Source organism: Balaenoptera acutorostrata, chromosome 7 (genome assembly GCF_949987535.1).
Source record: "Balaenoptera acutorostrata chromosome 7, mBalAcu1.1, whole genome shotgun sequence".
NCBI classification, from domain to species: domain Eukaryota; kingdom Metazoa; phylum Chordata; class Mammalia; order Artiodactyla; family Balaenopteridae; genus Balaenoptera; species Balaenoptera acutorostrata.
The window spans coordinates 34,788,223-34,812,848 of NC_080070.1; the positions used below are offsets into that span (position 1 = coordinate 34,788,223).

The following is a 24,626-nucleotide window of genomic DNA, read 5'->3' on the forward strand; positions in this document are numbered from 1 at the left end:
AAAGAAGGAAGTAATAATTTTACAAGGATGTGATGAATACTGGAGTTCCTTTGGAAATGTTTATTATCCAGTTCTACACCAGTACAACATATATGCTATGAAATGAGGGGAGTTAGATTCTAGAATCTGAAAGACAAATAGTAAAAGAGTAAGTGAAATAAAGCCTGCGGGCTTTCTAAAGCATGAACTATACTACATACGACAAGCTGTAGCATGGTTATATAAATTATATTTACTATGAAAATGTTATATAAAAGAGGTATATTAACCAGCGATATAATAGCCATCTCTATATTTTTTCTTATTTTTCATCTTGGCTATTCTTGGAATATTTACATTCTGAGAAAATCTATATTCCCTGTCCACCCCTTCACCCACCTGAAATACCTTTATTAAAGCAAGAAAAATCAGGTTAAAACACTACACCAATAGCAGCAGTGATGAGGGAAAAAGAAGTAGCTAAAGAAGTCAGACTATGCCTGATTATCAGTTTTCTAAGTGGGGAAAACCTATGATTGACTCATGATAGTTTTTAAAATCCCAGTATATTATTAGCCTCATCTGCATCCTTACCCCAGCATGGTAACCTGCAGTAACAGAGCACTTGGCAGGAATGTGACTCAAGAAGGGTAGGATGGTTCTTTTAGTCAGAGTTGTCATCACTGAAGTAGCTGGAATGACCACATCCCTTCCAGACTCCTAATACCAGAGCTCCATTTCTACAATAAAAAGGGACAGCTACAAACTACTAGGCAAGAAATAAACCCATAAAATCTGGGCCAGGTGCCAACGGCTATCCATGTGGAAACGTGTGCCATCTACTACTTATCTAGGTTTAAAAAAACGTTTTAAATCCTTTTCTTGGGATTTTAGTCTACAGTGTTTTATATTTGAATCTCCCATATTTAAATTAAAATTATTTTATTTTTAGAAATATCTTTTAAGAACTTGCAAAGTCATCTGGAAAATAGCCAATAAATTTATTAAAAGGAGAATTTTGTTAAGGAATTAGGGAAGAAAGAGATACCATTATCTTTGTATCTAAGAGAAGGCATGAGGATGAGTGGGACATTTATAATATATTTAATTTCAGTCTAAAATAACCCAGATTCCATCCCTTTTAAGAAAACAAGGAACTTTTAAAAATTGGTTTTATGCCAACCTGAAACAAAACAAAAACAGGGCTTAGGTGAGCTTAGTATCCATGTGCTAGGGGCTATGTTTGTAAGGTTTGTACAGTATCTTTCCTCAGATGATTCACACATAACTTCTGATGATATATGTAGACTTAAATAGTTTATTTTTATTAAATTTATTTGAGCCATTCCAATTCAATAGCAGTTTGGGGGAGTATATAAATCAGTTCCCATATTTAGCACAGTTGTCTTATCTCTAAATCTTCTAAACTGCCCTAAAGCAATTCTCCCCAAGCTCTCCCTGGGATGTTAATTAAAGTTGTGTGAAGGGAAAAAAGGGAGGGGGGATTCTGAATTTAGTTTAAAACAGTCTTTTTTATGACTTTCTAAAAAAGATGTGAGAGTAGACTGGTAGACTGGGAAGCTCTAAGACCTGGGAGGAGGAGGGTTGTTTGTACTAAAAAGTTTTCGTACAAAAAAGTTTAATGCTGTTAACACATACACATGCAAAGATTAATATGCATGACAAATCAAAACTGTATTCTCAAAATTTTACATTACAACTTCAGAGTTCTTAAGTCCATGAGAGACAGTACCAAAATTTACCAAAAGCATTGCCTCAGAAAAGTAGATAGATAGATTTACAGTTTCAAGCTGAAAGCAGTCAAGAAACTATCCCTCATCCCCTCAATAGAGAAATTATTTTTGTAGTACTATTTGTAAAAATTATTATTTTTCCAAGGCAAGTAGTAGCAACTGGAGTGCTTTGACATGCTGCCAGCAGTCACAGTGATTTAAAGGAATGGTCATGGCACTGCTATAAACCAATAATTTAAAAGAGTTGGAAGCTGCCCTTTTACAACAGGGATATACATATATGGACTTAAGCGTGGGCCTCTGTTACAGAATTCAGCACAAGCATTAATCCATTTATGGTGGGGAATTTTCAGTTTTCAGCCAGCTCTAACCCAATCAGAAATTCTACGGAGAGATGTATGCTATATTCAAGTAACACTTTTCTTGTAAAACGTAACTCTTTTATTGGAAGGATTTATCAAGGATAAGACAAACGAATAATTCTATTACTTATATGATAAATGATCTGTGGTTCCAATGATATGAAATAATTGGCTATAAACTCCTTGATATCTTGGGTTTCTGTCTTGCATTTCATAAATATTTGTTATCTCTAAATATTACTTAAAAGTGTGCCCAGAAGATAGTAGCTCTTATGTGATAAGCATCAGGTCTCCTCAACCTTTTATTTTTTTCTGGTCTTGTAATTACTGTTGCATTGAAAAAAAAGGAGAGCTTACAGTTAAAATATTATTGTCCACCAAGATGTCTATGCCGCAAAAGTGCCACATGTAGGGTGGATAGTCTGGTGCAGTCCACAGTTAACTGGGCAGGACAGTGTAAAGATGGTTCTGAGTTTCTGTTCTATCCTGTAGAAAGGTGGTGATAAGGAAGGTTTTGGCAAGCTTTGGGTCCAAATTCCAGCTCTGCCATCTATAAGCCTTGCTTAGTAAGTTATTTAACTTTCTTAGTCTTTGACTTCTTGTATATAAAACAGGAATACTACCAGTTATCTCAAAAGGTATTATGAGGATTAGGTACAATCAGGTAAATAAAGCAGTAAGCAGAATTTTAAGAAGGTCCCATGACCTTCACCCCTGGTGTTATTCCTATTATTATGTTACTTTATATGGAAAAGGGGAGATTATCCAGGTGTGCCTAATCTAATCACAAGAGCCCTTAAAAAATATTAAGTTTTCTCTGGCTGGGAGCATGAGAGGAATTCAGAGAGATCGAAGGTGCAGAAAGAATTCTAAGCACTGTTGTTGGCTTAGAAGATGGAGGTTGCCAAGTGCTAAGGAATGTGAGTGGCTTCTAGAAGCTGAGAGCAGCCACTGGCTGACAGCCAGCAAGGAAACAGGGACCTCAGGCCTACAACCACAAGGAAATGAATTCTACCAACCTGAGGAGTGAGCCTGGAGGCAGATTCTGACCCCAGAGTTTCCAGATTAGAGCTCAACCTACCCAACACCCTGATTTCAGCCTTTTGGGACCCTAAGCAGAGACTCCAGCTTAGCTGCCTAGACTTCTGATCTAAAGCATAAATGGATATTGAGTTAATTAACAGGTGTTATTTTAGCCTGCTAAATTTGTAGCAATTTGTTATGCAGCAACAGAAAACTATTACAAGTGTTTATTGGTGTGTGACATAGAAGATGTTCATGTATATTTCTTATTAATAACTAATAGGCTCAAACAAGTAATTTTTAACTCCCTTGGGTTTTAGTTCTTTGATCTGTAAAATGAGGTTTGGCTAGCTAAGTTATGAGTCCCACTCTAAACTTCCATACATCTAACAGTTCATTTTCAGCTTTTTACAACTTTTGAGACACACCTTGAATAGACAGTCATGCCTGTTGCATCTCTTCCACTCACTCTCTAGATCCATTCTGCACAGTACCATGTGCTATGCCCTAGGAGGCTGACCCCTAAGGACTGCAGCAGTGTGTTACCTTGTCCCCAGCAATGGAAAGCACCAGCAGGAAGTCCAAGTGATGAAGAAAATGAGGTCTGAGTATTTATTTCCTGGCTTCCTACAAGTGTACAAGGTGCTAAGGGGGAAAATCATTTACTTTACTTGGGAGTGTGCAGAAGCAGGGAAAGAGGGTGCTATGGACTGAACTGTGTCCCTCCCCAAATTCCTATGTTGAAGCTGTAACCCCCGATGTGACTATATTGGCAGACAGAGCTTTTAGGAAGTAAAGTTAAATGAGATCATAAGGGTGGGGTCCTAATCTGATACGATTGGTGGCCATATAACAAGAGGAAGAGAGAGATCTTTCTCTCTCTTTATGTACACACACAGAGAAAAGGACATGTGAAGACACAGTCACAAGGTGGCCATCTACAAACCAGGAAGTGGTTCTGGTGAGGATGCTTTGATCAACCATGCTGATGCTTTGATCTTGGACTTCTACCCTCTAGAACTGTAAGACAATAAACTTCTGCTGTTTAAGCCACCAGTCTATGGTATTTTGCTATAGAAGCCTGAGCTGACTAATACAAGGAGCAAAGAAGACTTCTCAGAGATAGTGCTTGGGCTAAGACTTGAAGAGAACAGGAAGGACTTTTTGTTTCCAGGTGGTGAGATGTAGGGTCTTTCCAGGCAAAGGGAACATGAGACAAGGCACAGAAATTTCAGAAAACAGCACGTGTCCAAGTAGTTGAAGCACAGGTACCTGAAATGGGAGGGGAAGCTGGAACAGTAGCAGAGGCCAGATATTGAGGTTTAACATCAAAGGCCAAAGACTTTGCTTAAAGGATCAACTCCAGTGGGAAGACACTGAAGGTTCTTAAGCTATTGGGAAGTACATAATAGTATCCATTTTCAAAAGACCATTCTTGTGGCTGCATAGATGGCCAGACTGATAACAGTGAAGAATAATTAGGCTCTGATTTTCACAATGTGCTCCATGAGGCCCTAAGGGTCTCAGAAGTCAAGGGTCACCGTGAAGATGGAGGAGGAAGCTAAGTGGACAGGATCCTGAGACCCCATGTCCACTTCAGTCCCAGCCCTGAAGTTCTGTGGCCCTGGACCAGACCTGGAATCTTTGTTACACTCAGGACAACCAGCCTTAGAAAGTCTGTGAAAGTCTTCAAAGACTGTACTGAAAATGGCTCATCTGGAGGTAAAGGCACTTACCCTCAAGCCTTCCAGTTGTGGTGAAAAGGTCAAGGAATTATCAAAAATTCTGAGAAATGTGTCTGGACTCATGCCAGGAATAAGATAGCACTACTAAATAACACCATTTAGACAGACTATATAAACCCAAGTTAGATTGGAGGCCATGACAAAGCCCTAGTCTTTTATGGCTCTTAGAAGATTCTCAGACAATACCCAGGTAAGGAGATGAGATTGTGTGGAAAAACTAAAATAAATAAGTGATTTTCATGTCATAGATATCTGTTCTTATCTGACATTTTTATCTGAAAATATCAGATGATAGTTATCTATAATACAAAAATAACATAGAGCAAATAAGAACTACTATAAACTAACCTGCTTTAGAGAAAAGATGCCATCACTTAGGAATGAGCTTTAAAAATCTCATCAGCAGTTTTTGGCAAATGTACAGTCAAACTAAAAAGAGTATATTTCAAGACTGTGAAGCAAGCACTGTGCCCAGCAGAGGGCAGTGCAGCTCTCCACAAAACTCACTGAGTACAAATGAGAGTCGCGCTCACATTAGGAGCTGAAATATTCTAATCCATGAAAACTATTTTGTGTCTAGTGACTTTACCTTTCTAAAACGTGACAGACATATTGACAAACTGCTATGTCCCTTGAAGAGGTAGCACAAGGAAGAGCTATTAAAGTCTTGTAATTTTAAATTCCCTGGAACATATTAGCTCCTTCCAGATAAAGAACTGTATCATCATTTGGGGAGGGCTAAGGTTTCCTTTGCCTTCACTATTTAAAACAACTGTCTTTGTTTCCTAAAACTTACTAAATAAATGAGCTTTTAAAAGAGCCTAATATCCCAAATTTTATTTTACATTCTCCTTTAACTTATACTGTATACAACCTCAATAGCTGAGGACATTTTTTATTCTAGAGCGTTTCCTATGGAAATACGCAGTACAAAAGTGGTTCTCAAGTAAGATTCATTCCAACAGGCAGCTTCCATCCTAATAATGTATGGTTGATCGTTTTAATTTTTTTCTTCTAGCAATATTGTGCTAATTCTAACTTTGAACAGACTTATAAACTACCATTACGGTCTTGACAGCCACAGATGAACATTTATGTTCTTCAAAAGAACAGGTTTAAAATACCAATTTTAGGTTTATATGATGTATGATAATACTTTTTAAAAAACATGCAAATAAGAGCTATAAAAAAATACACATTTTTGATCCACTAACATTCATCCTCCACATATATAGGCACTTGATTCAAACCAAAACAATGGCAATGAATTATTATTTTTTTAAACTCGGGTTTCAAAGTTTTTCAGTAGTAAATTTACAGCTGAAAATTTTGAAAAGACCTAGATTCAAGTCCATTTCCTGAGAACTAGGACATGACTGCTCAATTCATCATATTTATTATCGCAAATATACAGATGTGCAGTTATACATTTTTAACAAAAGAATAACAAATTAATAAATAGTCCTTCAAGATCACCACAAACTTATTTGCCACTCAGAAAAGAGACGTATTCAGTATTTCAATCTCATAGGAAAACTGAAGAACAGCAAATAAATCAAACAATTCTAAATATAGTTACTATGGCCCAATTAGCTCAAATAATGATGGGAAGTCAAAATAGCTTTACTTCTTAGAAAAGAATATAACAGATCCACAACTTAGCAACCATGCTGGGTAGCCTGTAAGCGATCTCTGCTGTCTGAGGAAGCAGTGACAAAAAGCAGGAATTACTATTGTGGTTGTGGTTTTCAAAACATTACCTCCAGAAGTGCAGTTCGAACCCCTCACATTTTCCTTTGCATTTTAAACAGGGGGCTCCAAATCCTTGCTCATGTCCTAAGCCCATCTGTTAAAGAGAAAACAACGTGAACCTGTTATTACATTTTTTAAAAAAATCTAAAAAAATTCAATAAATTACACCTTTAATTCCATTTACCACTCCTGTTGATATAACTTGCAAATAAATCTTTTATGAGTGTCACATTGTTTAGTCAGTGATGACACCCAGGTATACTAAATGGAGATTCCAAGTACACACACAACATACTTTGTATTCTTATTGCTTTTTTTCATGAATAGAAAAACATTAGAATACAACTACATAGAAGACTACAAATATTGCAAGTGACAAAAAGTCATGAATTTATCTCTTGTGGCCACTTCATGCCCTGTATACAATAGATACAGGGAGCAGTCAGAGGAGCCAGAGCTCGGAAAGCAAGCCTAGCCCCAAATGACATATTTTTTGGCAAACACGGAATATGCAAATGATTTAGGGAAATACAATTTAATATTATTATTTTATTTTTTGATAAATATAATAATAATAATAATAATAATAATAATAATAATAATAGCAACAACAAACATATTGAATGCCAGGAATAGAGATAAAGTACTTATCTCATTGAAATCTTACAGAACCTCATAAAATGCTTATAAAGTAGGCAATATTGTTCTCCATCTTAGAGATGACAACTGAAATTCAGAGAGGCTGTAGAGCTTGCTTAAGATCAAAATGTTAATGGTAGAGAAGAGATCTGACTCCAGGTCTACCTGATTCCAGGGTCTGTGCTCCTATGCCTGAGGTAGGGGTGGAGGGGTTGTACTACTGTCCTTATTATAGCAAACTATTTCCCTTTCCAGTATTAAACAATAACCCTCTGGAACTCCTGAGACATGACTTAATAAGCAGAAGAGGGGGGTGCAGATGAGGGAAGGACACAAGAAGGCAATGGAACCTCTTTTACCCAACTATTGACACTAGAGTAAAAAAGATTGACTGGCTTTGTTGCTTCAGCACATCAGCAAATCACCAGTGCCTCGATTATTCTGTAGTTTAAATATCACATCAGTGACTGCTGACAAATTTGTTACTGCCTAGTGTCTGGCGTAAGAGTTCAAGCCAGATGGGAGATTTATTTCAGTGGCTCCCTGTTGTAGCTTTACCAAGTTGTGTTTCTCACTGTGCAATCAAAACCACATTGTAACTTGTTCCTTGAAAGATCAGCTTGACCATGCCCTGAAGTTTAAATGAAGCCCTTCCATTTTTCCCTAAAGAAAATGACCACATCCTCTTACGATAACTAAGAGCATATTCAAAACCAGCTGGTTCACTCAGCTGTTTAGGAGAACCTACAATATTTTAAAGGTATACCCTCTCAAGAATACTTTCTAAAGGGGATAAAAATCCGTCCAGCATTAACTAAACTTTGTCACCTTTGCCATGTCTCCATTACCAATTTTCAAAAGATTTAAAATTCTCTAAATTGTATACTTTAACACTAGACACTTTTTTTTGAAAGAATCAAATTATTTCCTTGTCACTGATCATTATAGTGCACAGTACGGAAATAAAGTGGGTTACGCAAAAGACAGAGAATCTAGCTATTTTAGTTTTCTGGTCTTTTGCAAGGAACATAATTAAAGAGTTTTCTCCATTACGATATCCACAGTAAAATGAACAGCAAATCTAAAAAGAGGTCAATTCTTTTTCAAGCCCTTTCTAGTTTTCCATTACAGGAGACCTAACAATCCTGAATCCTCCTGGTATATGGATTTGCCTCGTACTGTGTTTCATGCATCTCCTGCTAAACTCTGATCCCAAATGAAAATTAAGATTACATTATTAAGGCTTAATCACATAGCTTAGTTTAAATCAGCTGCTTCAAACTCTCTTGTATATAATTCACAGTAAGAAATACATTTTATCCCATGAAAGAGAACATGCAGACATACACAAACTTATATGTAAGTGTGTATAAAATCCTGAAACAAAGATTTACTGGCTTATATAATAATGGAGAACTAAGTATGCTTCTGCCTCTAAGTTAAATGGCCACCTAAACAAATTCTTGCCTGCCTTCCAATCTAAATCATCTGGTCTGAGCAACACTGGCCTTAATAAACTACCAGGAACATACTGGACCAATACCATCTCATTCTGCATTTCTGAATGAAACTCGGAAGCTCAGCTAATATAACTAGAACCTCAGTTAGTCAGCAGAGATTTTACACTAAGGCCTCAGTGTAGCTCATTGCTGATTTACAAAGTCAGCCTTGGAAAGGGGCAAGTTGTTTCTTTCCTACCTGCTTTTCAATCTTCTTAAAATGGTTATCAGTTTATTTATTAGAATTATTAGAACTGGTGGTGTCTCACGAACATCTACTCTTTTAAAGTGCCCCACATATTCTTAGTGCGGGACAGGCCTAGGCGTCCCCCTGGTGTAAGAGATCAGGAAACTAAAATTCAGAGGAGAGATGATTTGCTCCTGGTGGTACAGCTAGTCAACAGCAAGCTAACCTAAAACCCAGTGTCTGACTTGTGCTGCACTGTGCTAGTGCTGCTGGGGCAGACTCCACAGGGTGTCCAGTGGGAGCCCTTCCATTTTCTAAAAAGATTCCCTGCTTCATTTCTGCTTCAAGGAAAAGAACGACAAGCCCCAAGCCTCCTGCAACGCCTCTCAATGGAGATGACTTTGAGACCTCTATAAAGAGAAGCCTTGAATCAGGCAGGGAGGTTGGGAAAGCCCTTTTGAACAAGTGATAGCCGAACTGAGCTGGAAAGGATGAGCAACATCTAACTCAGTAAAGAGGAGGAGGAAGTACGTTCAAGGCAGAGGGGACACCATATTTGAAGCCTGTGACAGAAGAGGGATGGTTAGAGCTGAGGACATCTTAGAGTACTTGAGAGGTGATACGGCCAGCCTTGCAGCAGGCCAAGTGGGGTTCTCTCTCTTTTTTTTCCTTTTCCTGAGGAAGAAATAAATCTCCTGAACAATTTGGTACGGTGTCTTAGGCCACCAGATTTAACAGAGAAGACATTCCCAGAGAAAGGATGATACTCTAAGGAGGAAGTTTTAGAGAAAAGCCATGCAGGCAATGGGGGTGGGGTGGAGAATGGGGGGAGGGGGGCAAGAGCCCCTCTTAAGTTCTGCTGGCCAAACCTCAGGGTTAGGGAGACCCACGAAAATAAAGTGCGTTATGCAAAAGACAAGAGAATCTAGCTATTTTAGTTTTCAGGAGACCCGACTCTGAGAAAAGCAGTAATTTGAGAAAAGGGCTCTGCAGTCTGCCCTGGAAAGCTCAGAAAGCACTGCTCCAATGTTCTTCCACCCCTGCAGGCCGGCCTGCCTGGAAGGTCAACTTAATCTCCATACAGGCTCTTTCCTGCAGTTTGGGTTTGTGACCACCTTAAGAACATGTCCCTTCCCACCTTCCCAAACACACACACTTTGCTCTTCCCCCAGGGCCCAGACATAAGGAGTGAGGGGACTCTCAAAAATCACAAAGAGACAACAAGTAAATGAAAGAGAGTGGAATGAGGTCATGGCAATATGATACACTCTCTCCTGCTATAACCCAAAGGAAGCAGTTCTAATTAAAAAACAACACTCAAACCAAAAAAGCACCTAGTTTTCAAAACCACTGTTAGCAGCTAAAGTGATTAGAGAGTTTCAGACTGGCAATGAATTTACTCTCTTTAAGGGAATTTTATTAAATTTCCCCTGTAAACGAAGCTATAAAAACTCAACCTCCTTGACACCCAGCATTGAAGATCTCTAACTTATGCCACTTACTGGGTGGATACGTCTTCCATAATCTTACCCTTTTTATCAACCTCAGTTAGGATACAAAAGCACAAAGCCACTCAGACAACAAAGATCTGTGGTTCACACTCCAGCATCTTCCCTGTTTCGTCGATGTGCCTAGTTCCAGGCTAAATTATAATCCAGAGTGCAATGTGTTCTCTAATCCTGTTCAATCCAATTTAGATGATAAAATTGCACCCCAGCAGACACATCCCTACTGGTGTGAGGCAACTTTCTTCTGCTTTTGTTCCCACGCCAATTTAGGCATCCAGGCATCTGCTACCCTCCCTTTAACCAGTCAAACATATATCAAATGAAGTAAAATGTACTGATTTTACTCTGTAGTAAAATGAGTTTCAGAGCCAGAGCTGCCGTAGGCACAGTTTCTCAAGACCTATTCTGAGACCTTTTGGGCAGAGGTCACAGGAGCTGGGATTCCCCAACTCATCCTAGTCTCAGTTTGAGGGTCTGGAACCCCATCTGTCCTAGAGGCTCAGCCAATTTCTCTTCCTCCTTACTCTGTGTTCAGGATTCCCTTAAGTCCAGGATCCAGAATTCTTCTCACTATACCTTGTCCTTCCCTCTACCCGCAGCACAGACTGCATCCTTTGGTCAGGGTCCTTCTCCTTTCCTCAAGAGCCATGGCTGTTACTCTTAGACATCCAGATCTCACCGGTTAGTTTCTGCCCAGGTTTCTGGGCTGGAGAATTGCTGGTGAGGGATGAGAACAGGGAAGGTGTTATTTAACGATACCCATGGTGTGTGGGAGGGGGTGGTAGAGAGGAAGAGGAGTCCAGAAAGTATTAGCTCCTCAGCTAAGGCAGCCTGGCTGCTTAGAACGTGAAGTTCAGATCCTTGGAGTAATGTAAACACCAATATATGTGTGCTCATATGTCATATGTCACAAGAATTAGCTACACCAGGTATTAAGGAAATGATCAAGAATTACATGGCTAAACAGTGAAAATGTAGAAAGGGCACTGGAAGAGAGTCAGGAAAAACTGTGATCTGGTCCCAAGGTATTATATCACTGCCAAGTCCAGTGATTTTAGAAGTCATTTTTCTTCTTTAGGCTTCATCTAGGTAATGAAGGAATTGAACTAGATCAATTCCAAGACACCTTTTAATTCTAAAATTATGACTGAAAATCATGTTTCAGATTAACTTCATCTTAGTTGTTATTCAGCATGGTCATCTCCTCAACATTTAAACCCTAAATAGAAAATAATTATTTGAGAAAGCTAATATATTATTGGCTCTTGCAGGTCAGAATCATTTGGAATTCAGCTTGGAACAGTAGTTTATAAAGTACACATAGGAAACAAAAAATTTACGTTCTGAGGGATAAGACACAGTTCTGTTGCACATAATTATTTCAACAGCAAATGTGATATAGCATTCCCTGCAGAGTCAATGCTTGGTGCCTGAAAACACATGTTTTTCATAAGCACACAAGTCCCAAAGCTGTCTACTTCATATAATTTTAGTAACGCATTCTGGCCAGCATCAATCCAGGGTTATGACAGATTAATTTTTCTTCTTCGATGTCCAAGAAAACAGGTCCTTTGGATTGACTATATTTGGAAAAACTACTGTCACGCTTTAAGAATACCTATCAAGGTCCTTTGAAAAAATAAAAATGACGTATAATATTTATTCTGAAATACTAGTCATAGACAAATAAGACTTTTAAAATATCCTTAATTATAGGATCCAGATACTGAGCTTATAGCACTATGATCTGTGCCTCCAAACATCCATCATCTCCTGCTTGTTTTAGAGTAAGAAATGGGAATGGGTTCAATTTCTCCATATTCATAATTTCAGGCAACCAGATAGGCTGGCAACATTTCAAGTGACCCTTGTGACCCAGGAAAGGGTACTGCATGTCAGATACTTTAAAGAAAGAGGAAAGAAGAGTAGAGAACATCTGGTATTTCAAACACAGTCTGAGTTGATCTGGATACAATTTGGGTCTGGAAGATATTATTCAGTATTCATGGTGAGATCATCTGATTCATGCTGTTTTCATAACCAAATTTCCCTCTGGAGCAAAAAATCATATGTGGTTACTAAACAAGCAAGTGTTACTAAGACTTCTTTAATCATCTTGGAATGAAGCTGACCAAGGTAGATTATATGAAATACACATATATTCTCTCTCTCTGTACATGTGCATCTCTATTCATCTACCTATACATATATATGTATACATGCATTCATATTACACTCTTAGGCATTTTAGAGCTTGTTCACACGAATGAATATTCTGGACAAAGGAACTGCATTTCTAAGTAAATAATTCCTCTCAGCACGTGGCTCTTTTAGAAACCTGGTATAATCCGTGAAGTTCCCCCCACCCAAACCCAAATCGATATGTTTTCATTAATCTCTGACATAAGATTTTAAACAGTTTTAGATTTTTAGCTCAATGCCTGTCTTACATTATCTACTAAGATTTTCCGTAACCACCCCCCATAGAAAAAAAAAAAGGTTAGGTTGCATAGAAAACCAGACTTAAATGTAAAAAGAGAGGCATCCTTTAACTTCTATAGTTTGCCAAGTGTTTTAGGTGAGAGCACTTTATAGGTGAGAATAATTTATTGTGATTAAGAGCCACGATTAATTATTCCTACTAAAATTGCTGTTATCTTTTCCTTTGCTCATAAGAACGAAAACTTCCCATCTCTCACTTACTGAAGTCTGAAGTACATGAGAACAAGAATGAAGAAAAAGTCGTTACCTAGTCACCCAAACTCGGGCCGGGAGGCCTTCTTTATCCTTGTCTAAGCCATGCTTTTTACGTCCCTGTCTTTTCTGGTCTCTTCTCTAAAACCTACACAGTTTCCTCCTTCATCTCCACTCCACAGTTCGTGTTCAAACTTCTTATCACATCAACCTGGGAACATACTCTCCAAACTAATCACTCCTTTCATATAATGTCATAGTGCTGCTCCCAAAATTATTTTAATAAAACCCAAAGATGATAATAACATTCCCCTTGTTAGATATTTTTAATGAGTGCAGTGAATTTCACATGTCTTAGCCTGGCAGAGAAGAGCCTTTTCAACCTGGCACCACCCTCGCTCCTACAGCTCCCTTCCTCACACCTCTCCCCTCCAGCCATGCTCTGCTTCTAGACAAGCTTTTTCCTTGCCTGGATCTCATTCCTCTTCTCCTCCATCTGGTAAAATGCTACTCTCTATACACCCAGTTCAAACAGCAGTTACTCCGTGATACCTTCCTTGAACTATCCTCAGCGAAGTTCTTCTGAATTCCTATTGGTCTTGGTTCAAATTCTACTATTTAGTCCCTTTTTTCTATACTATGACATCCATTTACCCCACTAGACTGTGAGTTTCTTGTTCATATTTGAATTCCTGACGCCTGCTACACAGCCTGAGATTTATAGAAATGCCAAAAAGTGTTATCTATTTATTTAATACTTGTTTTAATTACCAAATGATCTATGACATAGCACCTTTACCCCAAGGAATTCCCATTGCTTTTCACAAGAAAAATAATTTAAAAATTTTTTAAAAAGGGCTCTGGCGGGCTTCCCTGGTGGCGCAGTGGTTGAGAATCTGCCTGCCAATGCAGGGTACATGGGTTCGAGCCCTGGTCTGGGAAGATCCCACATGCCACGGAGCAACTAGGCCCGTGAGCCACAGTTACTGAGCCTGCGCGTCTGGAGCCTGTGCTCCGCAACGAGAGGCTGCGATTGTGAGAGGCCCGCGCACCGCGATGAGCGGCCCCCACTTGCCGCAACTAGAGAAAGCCCTCGCACAGAAACGAAGACCCAACACAGCAAGCAAGCAAGCAAGCAATCAATCAATCAATCAATCAATCAATAAACCCAAAGTTTAAAAAAAAAAAAAAAGGGCTCTGGCACGGGTGATGGTGATAATAAGAGCAATGGCAAATATTTATTGAGCAATTATATTGTCAGGCATGGTTATAAGATTTTTACATGGATCATCTCATTTTATACTCATAACAATTCTATGAAAACTATTAATTATTATCTGCATTTCATCCAGATGAAGAAACTAAAGCAGAAAATTGTTAACGGGCCCAAGGTCAGTTGCATTGCAGGATGCCTGTTCTTAACCTCTAGTGCCTAAACATAGGTCATGAACATGGAAAGACCCTGGGTTAGATAAATATTTAGTAATTAATTTTTTAAAAATAGAAAGAAATATAACTTTAACTTGAGATCAAAATATTATAGCCAAGAATAAAATACTCAATGAAGGGTCTTTAGTTTTCAAGACCACTTATTCAGAAGTGGGAATAAAACTCTTCATAGCAGATTCTAGGATTCATTTCCACATCCCTTCAGCTTTTCAGCGCACGAAGTACAAAGCCAGAGCCCTACATGAATTTGTATCATAAAATCCACTGTGAGACAAATGGACTGACACCTTTTTGTTCACACATAGTAGTAAATCATCACTAACAAATCATTGTGATAGGAAAGAAAAGGAAACAAGTGATCTTTCAGTCTAAATAGTTTATAATAAATTCTATTCTGGAGGTACTGGGTCAATCTTCCTGGAACTTTAACAAATTAAATAGATAACTCCCACCCAGTCTTCCCCTACATTTCTTAGGTCAGTACCAGTATTAGGTAAGTGACACAAGGGCTGTAACCAAGGCAATCTGTCTACTTCGATCTGGGATGTCAAATTGCAGCAGATTACCTAAGACATCCATATAACTTCAGTAAATATGGTAACGTTTTTGACAAAGATCAGAAGTAGATCCTGCTGCTTTTTTCTAGGAAACAGTAATGAATTTTAGTTTTGGTAGGATACCTTGAAGCGATTCTAATTATGCTTTTTATTAATGAGCACTGGTAGTTGTGAAGGTGGAAGTGGTAGTAAAAATACCTCAACCACCATTTGTTAAGATGTTAATACCTACCAGGCACAATACATACATCACCTTATGTAACTCTCAAGACAACCTGTGGGAAAGTGTTATCACTCCTATTTCACAAATAAAGACACTGAGACTTGGAGAGATTAAGAAATTTGTCTAAGATTGCCCAGCTATCTTGTCGGCAATATGCCAAGTGCAGAGCTGAGATTTGAATCTTGGCATTTCTAACTCTAAATCCTGAGCTCTTGACTACAAAGTCACCACTTCTTTCCTCCAAAATGAGACTTTGAAGATAAGTAATAATTTAAATGAGTAATATGCCTCATCTGTAACTTCTGTAGAACAATAGATTTTGATCTGAAAGACTGCTTATTCGTCACCAGCCAGAAGCTCTCCTTCCTAGACAAACCTGAGACTGATTATAAGAAACCTGAGTGTCAGCTGCACTAACACTGAATGCCCTGAGGTGATTAATCACACACACAAGAGGGCCCTCAAAAGAACTGGTCAGGAGTCAAGGAAAATATCCAGGGTCCTGATGCAAAATAGGTCTCTTCCAATGTTATAGCAAGAGAAAAAATGTTTTAAAAGAAACAACGAAATACAAATGAACAAATTGAATCTCAGAGTTGAAAGATCTTTATTCAAAACATGGAGACAAAAAAAAAAACAAAAAAAAAAACATGGAGACATCACTAGTACTGAAAATTACTTACTACATTATATAAACGAATCCATACATTTATGCAGTGTCCAGCAGTTATATAATGAGGCAAAAACTGCAATAATTCTTTTCATTTTTTCTTTCAAATCACTAAATTCCTAAATTTATAATGGAAAATCTCTGCATTAATTGCAAATTACCCTAAAACTTAGGGGCCGAAAATAACAAATATTTGTCATCTCATAGCTTTCTGTGTGTCAGGCAGGTGGGAGTGACTTACCTAGGTGGGCTGGCTCAGGGCCTCTTGCAAGGTTGCAATCAGGGGTCAGCTAGGGCTGCAGTCATCTCAAGGCTCGACTGGAAGGAGATCCACTTTTAAGCTCTCTCACATTGGTACCTATGACATGGCAGCTGGTTTTCCCAGGGGCAAGTGATCCCACAGAGAGTGAGACTACCCAAGACAGAAGCTGCAGTCTTTAATCTTGAAAGGGATATACCATCACATCTGCCATGTTATATTCCTTGGCAGCAATTGACCAGGTACAGCCCACACTCAAGGGAAGGGGAATATACAAGAGTATGAATTCCAGTAGGTGGGGATCAATGGGGGCCACCTTAGAGACTGTCTACCACAGCCTCTATTCTGTTTTGATTTTAAATACTAAGCGATTTGTGATGACGGACTTTACAAAGGGAGAGGATATAGGGTGTGCTTATCTACCACCCCTGACTTTATTTTTTTCCATTTCAAATATTTAAATGTGTCTTCACCCCAACGGGCATAGTAAAACAAAACTTTGCTCATTCCTTTATAAATTCTCTTATTCACCTCAATTTAACTGTTCACTCAGTCAAGATCAGGGAACAGTCTTCCAGAAGGCAGGGTAGAATATGATTTTTAGTCTCTAAGTCTTATTCTCTAACCATCTCAATGTATATACATACACACTTGTGTGCACACATACTTGTGTTTTAGAACACAGTCACAAACCAGAATACAAAATATCAGGTTTGACTAGCAAGAAATTTCTAGAAATATATTTAAGAGAAAAATTTCACAATTTTTATATGTCATAGTCCTTAATGAATAGAGAATAAAACTGGAAAAAGACTGATATAAACCTTATTCTATTACATAACTCTTCTGGTGATGGAAAGTAAAGGAAAAAGTATATAGCACTTCTTTGTGATATCAGAATGTAAATTACTTGATTCAAATTAGGTAGTATTTATAGTCACCAGTTCATAACTAACTTCTCAGTACTGTATACTTTTTTGAAACCTAATGTATCCTCACCGTATTATTAGGGACAAAATAATTTAGATTTTTTTAAAGAGATTGCACTTATTTTAGGTAGCAAATTATAAAAAGAAATGTATTGTGTCTGTTCAGTTTATGCTGGCTCCTTATAAACATTTTTCAAACTGATTACTATCAAATAATTTTTAAACTCTTACGTAAAGGCAGTCACTTGAGATGTTCACCAATAGAATACCTCTTCTGCAAATTCTACTCAAAAAGGGCCTCCTCCTAACTCTGTTACTTTGAGAAAGACAATGCAGGCTATAAAAATGTCACAGGCTACAATTGCTGATGAAATGGCTTCTTAATTAGGATAGGCTGAGCTCTGGCTCAGTGGAAAGACTCCGTAATGCATTTGCTTTTATACACAGGTCTCAGAGACTCCCAATTATTAGCTATAAAAGGGATTTTTAAAACTTGATTCCAAAAGCCATCTGTAGGAGTCTCTTAAAAGAATTTAGATCATGACAAACAGTTCTAATTTGGTCTTGTGTCACTACCTTCACAGCTGGCTCTAAAGAGTGGATTCCACAGATAGTGCTGTGTACTGAGAAGCCTTTATTAAGACTGCATATCCCAAAACTTGAATATTGCCATCATTGTTTACCAGGCCTAAGGGCTATAGTATTATTTCTTTAGGAGTAACCTGTTATAGGAGTGGGGTGAGGATAACTATACAATTAAGTAATTATTGCCACTAATTGCCTATCTAATCAGAGCACATGCAGGAAAAGAGGACAGTACAGGCATGTTTTCAGAGCCAGAATGAAGGGAAAGGCCTGTGGCGTTGGTTGAGAGAGCTGTTAGAGAAGGATGCCCAGGGAATCATGAGCATCCAAAGGAACCTGGAGAGAAAAGCCCAACGGAGAGAAGGCTTTCACAGAAAATTGGGGGTAAAAGGCACAAAAAGACAATCTTCTCATTTTCCACTTTTGCCCAGGATTGGCGTTCAGGTGTATTTAGAGCAAAAACAAAGTCTTATAGCACAGTTAGGGGTCTTGGAAACTGGGAAAGGAAGGGAGAGATACAGAAACCCTACTGCCAGATGCCTTATGCTTATTTACTTATTGTTCAGCCTTTTCACACCATCCCTTACTCTGGAAAAAATGAATTATGTTTATATGATGTGTTGTGTAAACATAAGTGCCTTAACTAATTTTTGATCCATCTTCTGATTTTTGATCTATTAGAGAAGTGGTTTGGATTCACATGCTTTTTATTCTATATTTAAACTATAGCCCAAGGACTTTGTCACTACAAAAGGTACACAGACATCATCTTAGACTTGTCTAGGGTTCAGGGGAAATAGACAACTTTCAAAATCAAAATTAGATTTGACTAGGTTAAAAGGGGGCCCATTCTCAAGTGACCAATGATGTCAGGGAAGCTACAGTGTCCTGATTCTTTATTCTTTCTTATGTACAGAGGGCTACAAGGGTAATTCAGAATGAGAAAAGCCTTCTCTAAGACCTTTTCCATAGCTTTCACTGTGGGAGGCTGAGAAGACTTACATCCTAGCAATAGAGGGGGTATAAGTTATGATCTGTTGCCTAACAAACCACCCTTAAACATCGTGGCTTAAAATAACAATCATTTATTCTGTAGTTTCCGGTCATGATATTCTGCTCATGCTTCTGCAGTTTAGCGCCTTGGGCTGGGTTCAGCTGGATAGTTCTTCTGGTCTGAGCTGGGCTCACTATATCTGTAGTCACCTTTCAGGTGAGGTAGGGACAGCTAGTATGGGGGAACCTCGGCTGAGATGTTTCATCTTTCCTATGTCATCTTTCATCCTCCAGTGGGCTGGATTAGGCTAGTTCACATGATAGTAGCAGGGTTCCAATAAAGTAGTTAGAAGCAAACAAGCCCTTGTGAGTGTGGAGCTTCTTTTTACGGGGAGCCAATGTAGTCCCAACCCACAGCTTGGAACCAAGCCCAGACTATATCAGCTAGACTCCAGTGAAATTTCCTCCTCTACCTCAAGAGATGACAAAGTGTATTAAATAAGAATCAAGATTAGGCTAGAGAGATAGATCCTCAGCAGTAGGTTAGGTTCCTGTACAAGCTCAGTGGCACACTTCCTAAATTCAAACCTGAAATCTAGGAAAGTCACAAATCACTACAGATCATGTACCTTGGCTTTCTTTTAGAAGAGTCAACACTGAAAATGTTACGGTGTGAATACCAAGGGTTTACAGACTTTTTGCAGCCATGTTTCTTTGGTTCATTTATTTATTCTTCCTGGAATTCCTTCTTTGCCTACTGAAACCTTATTTATCCTACAGAAGTTAGTTTGAATGTTGTTTCCTCCATAATGTTGTTCCCAATATACCCAATTAAATTACTTCTGTTTCTGAAACTTCATAATACAGTAGCCACCCCTTATCCACATTTTTGCTTTCTATGGTTTCAGTTATACACGGTCAACCATGATACAAAAATATTAAATGGAAAATTTCAGAAATAAACAATTCCTAAGTTTTAAATTGCACTCTGAGTAGCGTGATGAAATCTTCAGCCTTTGCTCAGTCCTGCCTTGGATACGAATCATCCCTTTGTCCAGTTTATCCAGCTAGGTAGTCACTTAGTAGCCAACTTGGTTATCAGACTGACTGTTGCAGTACATTGCAGTGCTTGTGTTCAAGTAACCCTTATTTTTACTTAAATACATTATTGACTGGAGACGTATTAATTCGTCTTTTGTTACCCGAACGTTATTGACCGAAGACGTATCAATACATTTTTAGAGAGTGGTACAATTAACATAACCGTGAGAAGTTGTTAGAGCTTAAAATTGATCAAGGGTTCATTATACAACTTATGATTGTCGTTATCATTCACATTTTGCTCCGTTAGGTTTTTGGGCCAATCTTGTGTATATTATAAACGTAAAATTTTCAAAAATGATGCATTGCGAAATGTTGAGTGCAGAAGAATTTTTCGGTGAATTTTATGCCGATACTTTCTCCGACTGTCTGAGCGACATATATACTAGTGTCTCAGAAAATGATAGTTCTTCAGAATATAGTTCTGATTCAGATGATGTGAATATTAGACCAACAAAAAGACAAAAAAAACCTTAGTGATCGATTCTGATACGGAAAGTGAAAATGAAACTCACAGTGCTAGAGAATGCTCCTTTGCTTCTACAGAAGAGTGGATTGAAGACAACATTTCACGAAAATTAGAAGAATTTACAGGGGTGTCACGTTTAACTAAAGACTGTAATAACTTGCAAAGTGTTAGTGAAATAACAGAATTAATTTTTGGCCAGCCAAAATAAAAATCGCTGGCCACAGGCATTAGTTTCTGGAAAAATTCCCCGGTCAATAACGAGTTAGTAATGGCTCCAAAGCGCAGGAGCAGTGATGCTAGCAATTCGGATCTGCCAAACAGGAGCCTTAAAGTGCTTCCTTTAGGTGAAAAGGTGAAAGTTCTCCACTTAACAAACAAACAAACAAAAATTGTACGCTGATGCTGCTAAGATCTATGGTAAGAAGGAATCTTCTATCCATGAAATTGTGAAGAAGGAAGAAGAAATTCATGTTAGTGTTGCTGTCGCACCTCAAACTGCAGAAGTTATGGCCACACAGTGCATGCTAATTGCTTATTTAAGATGGAAAAGACATTAAATTTGTGGGTGGGACACACAAACAGAAAACATGTTCCAGTTGGTAGTAACATGTGGCACCAGAAAGCATAGAGCCCATACGAAGACTTCAGCAAGGGATCCCCTAAAATGTGTTACACCATTTACTGCAAGTAAGGGATGGTTATAAAGATTCAGGAATAGGTTTGGACAGAAAAATATAAAAATTACTGGAGAGGCTGCGTCTGCCGATGAAGAAGCCACTGCTGGGGGGCTTCCCTGGTGGTGCAGTGGCTGAGAATCTGCCTGCCAATGCAGGGGACACCGGTTCGAGCCCTGGTCTGGGAAGATCCCGCATGCCGCGGAGCAACTAGGCCCGTGAGCCACAACTACTGAGCCTGCGCGTCTGGAGCCTGTGCTCCGCAACGGGAGAGGCCCGCCCACCGTGACAAAGAGTGGCCCCCGCTTGCCGCAACTGGAGAGGGCCCTCGCACAGAAGCGAAGACCCAACACAGCCAAAAATAAATAAATAAATAAATAAAAATAAATAAAAATAAAGGAATTCCTTTAAAAAAAGAAAATAAATTAAAAAAGAAAAAAGAAAAAAACACCTTTCAATTCAATTATCAAATCAAAACATTAAAAAAAAAAAGAAGCCACTGCTGAATTTGTGGCAGAGTTGAAGTTAATTAAGGAGAGAGACCACATCCACAAAACTTTTATTACTACAGCATATTGCTATAATTTTTCTATTTTATTATTAGTTATTGTTGTTCATCTCTTACTGTTGCCTAATTTATAAATTAAACTTTATCAAAGGTATGTATGTATAGGAAAAAACAGTATATATAGGGTTTGGTACCATCTGGGGTTTCAGGCATCCACTGCGGGTCTTGGAACATATTCCCCGCAGATAAGGGGGGGGATACTGTAGTTGTCTGTATTCCTATTATTGCACTGCTACAAAGTGTGGCAGCCTGCAAACTGTTGGTTACCAGTCTGTGATCAGACATAGAAAGAAACTGAGAGAAAGCAATTAGGAATTGTTAAGCAATTTGACAGTAATTTTATGTCTGATATACTTATTTTTTAAAAAATTGGCCTCGTATTTGTCTTTTTTTCCTTTTAGTAATTCATTTTTATTGTTTTAAAAGTATCAGCCCATGACAGATTCAGAATTTTGAAAAAATGGTTCCTCAACATAGATATTTTGAGCAACACTGTATTACAGCACTTATTTCATTCTATCTAGCACTGTAGTTAACATACATGTCTTGCCCACTAGCTAGCTTGCCTACCTTCCTTCTTTTATCTACCAAAGCTGACATCACAGTATTTTGGGGGATACAAGCTCCACAGGTGATATTGATAGAAAAGGAGTTGAGATTCTGTAGTCTTATATTTAAACTAACCCTTTAATATTCTCTATGAAAAACAAAGGGTGACTTTGTTTTGTTTAACCCCCGATTATTTTTATTGTAGGCCAGTACCCCCATGAAGGAAATATATTCTTTACCTTTACTTTGTGACTCATTCTATCAAGACTTCTATGATGTTACACTTATAGAAATAAAAATCCACCTAACATTTGCATAATCATTTTGCAATGAAACATGATATCACTTTATCTTCAAACAAAGCACAGGCAAGTTCATGGTGGCAGCAGACTTATTAATGGACTCAGCACCAAGGCATTGGTGCTAGGCTTTCAGCCTCTTTTTTGCTAGGCTCACTGTTCAGATAAGAACCTTTATAACCAACAGACACCCTGAAACCCCTTTTTAAAATCTGTATGGTGGTCAGAATGTCACTGTAATAAACACAGGCTGAATCATTTGTGATTTGAGGATGATCCAGCCTCATTCAGAGATTAATTATATTTATATACTGGTAGCCTAGCTGTCATTTAGCAGATAAGCTCTCAGCAGTGCTCAATGCCTGGCTTCTCCTACAGTTTCCCCCCTCAAGCCATGCTCAAACCCAAGCAGTCCTGCTTTCTTGGCGGACTAGCCAAGGATAAGAGAAGTTAGCAATCCTAAACTATGCTCTTCTCCTTTGTTGAGTATGACCAAAATAAAAGTAATGATACCTAGAATCAACCAATTTTTATAGCTAAATACTCATTGTGATAGAAACATGAAACACTTTCATAGCACTGTTCCCAAATTATACCTAGTAAGTTTCTTTTCGTTCTTTCCTCTATCACCTTCTGTTCTTTCTTAATGTTCTTGTCACTGGCTATGAACAGTGATTAAAGTGGTTGAGAAGAAAGGAAGAAAAGTAATTAAAAAGTCATTTTAGGGTCACAGCATGAACTTGCATTAGAAAATTACAGTCATGCATATTATTATCTAATTTCCCATTATTTAAGTAGGGAGTTAGGTAGATCAGGTACTTAGAAAAATAAGCGAAACCAAATATGACTTGAGCTCTTTTATAGGAGAATCAAAGATTGGAGCTAGATAGCTGAAAAGCATAACCTCTAAATTTAATCCTCTAATAACAGTGCTTAAGGCAAGTTTTAATACATGGATTTTACTCAAAGACTAGGGGTGAATTTATCAATTATCAAACTATTTTTCCTTAAAATCTTGAAAATTTATGAGGTTTTAAAACCCATTTTGAATTTGGTTAGTCTTTTCTCTATTTTCCTCTCCTGGAAAAAGTTGATTTCATAATTCATAATTTATATAATGCTCCCTGAACATCACCACTTTGTAAACAGCAAAATAATTTCCTATATGTACTATATATTAATGATCTAATAAACAGATTTTTTAAAAGTCATTCTTTCAGGTACCATGACAGTAGTTACCAAACAAAAATTAGTAATGACTGTAAACAGGAAACGCAATACAGGCATGACTCTTGTAGGGCATTTGTAATCAGGAAAAAGACAGTTTGTGTATTTTATAGGTGTAAGATTGTAAATATTTTAGCTTTATCTAATTATGAGCTTTTTCATATTCTAATACATAAAAGCTGCCTTCTCATTTCTTTTTCATTTGCCATTACTTAAGACAAATAATAACCCCTAATTACAAAGTTTGCAAAACCGGGAACCAATGCCAAGAATCACCACTAAATTAGGATATTCTGGGACTTCCCTGGTGGCGCAGTGGTTAAGAATCCGCCTGCCAATGCAGGGGACATGGGTTCGAGCCCTGGTCCAGGAAGATCCCACATGCCACAGCCTGTGCGCCACAACTACTGAGCCTGTGCTCTAGAGCCCACGCACCACAACTACTGAAGCCCGCATACCTAGAGCCCTTGCTCCGCAACAAGAGAAGCCACTGCAATGAGAAGCCCACACACCATAAGGAAGAGTAGCCCCTGCTCGCTGCATCTAGAGAAAGCCCGCATGCAGCAACAAAGACCCAACACAGCCAAAAATAAATAAATAAATTTATTAAAAACAAAAAGATAGGACATTCTGTGTTGGAAATCTAGTGTACTCCTGACCTGTAAAGAGTTCACTAAGGGATATAATCCCATTTGCGCTTACTTTCTATCATTTATTTTGTCATTTACTTTCATTTACTTTTTTTTGCTCTATCATTCCTCTCAACAGTGTAAGTTCTATAATACAAGATACCTTGCCTTTTTGTTCACACTATACCCCCAGAGTTTAGAACAGTGCTTTGCACATAAACTACTCACATAGTTTTTAAATGACTCATCTTATTTTGGGAGAGATAACTTTTAAAGACAATAAAAGCTCCATTATTTTTCATT

At 38.1% G+C, this 24,626-nt stretch overlaps 2 protein-coding genes across 4 annotated transcripts in view; one reads left to right on the forward strand and one right to left on the reverse strand.

The window, feature by feature from the left end:
- Window positions 1-24,626, reverse strand: part of TES (testin LIM domain protein) — a 45,135-nt gene that overhangs the window by 14,222 nt on the left and 6,287 nt on the right. For 2 of the 3 annotated variants that reach the window (XM_007195112.3, XM_057549624.1), the window contains exon 2: window positions 6,624-6,709. In XM_007195112.3, coding sequence (XP_007195174.1) covers window positions 6,624-6,709 — 86 coding nt within the window. Of the gene's footprint in view, window positions 1-6,623; window positions 6,710-16,282; window positions 16,360-24,626 lie in introns of all 3 variants that reach the window. The other variant, XM_057549623.1, reaches the window with a different exon arrangement.
- Window positions 1-24,626, forward strand: part of TFEC (transcription factor EC) — a 278,168-nt gene that overhangs the window by 6,375 nt on the left and 247,167 nt on the right. The window lies entirely within an intron of this gene.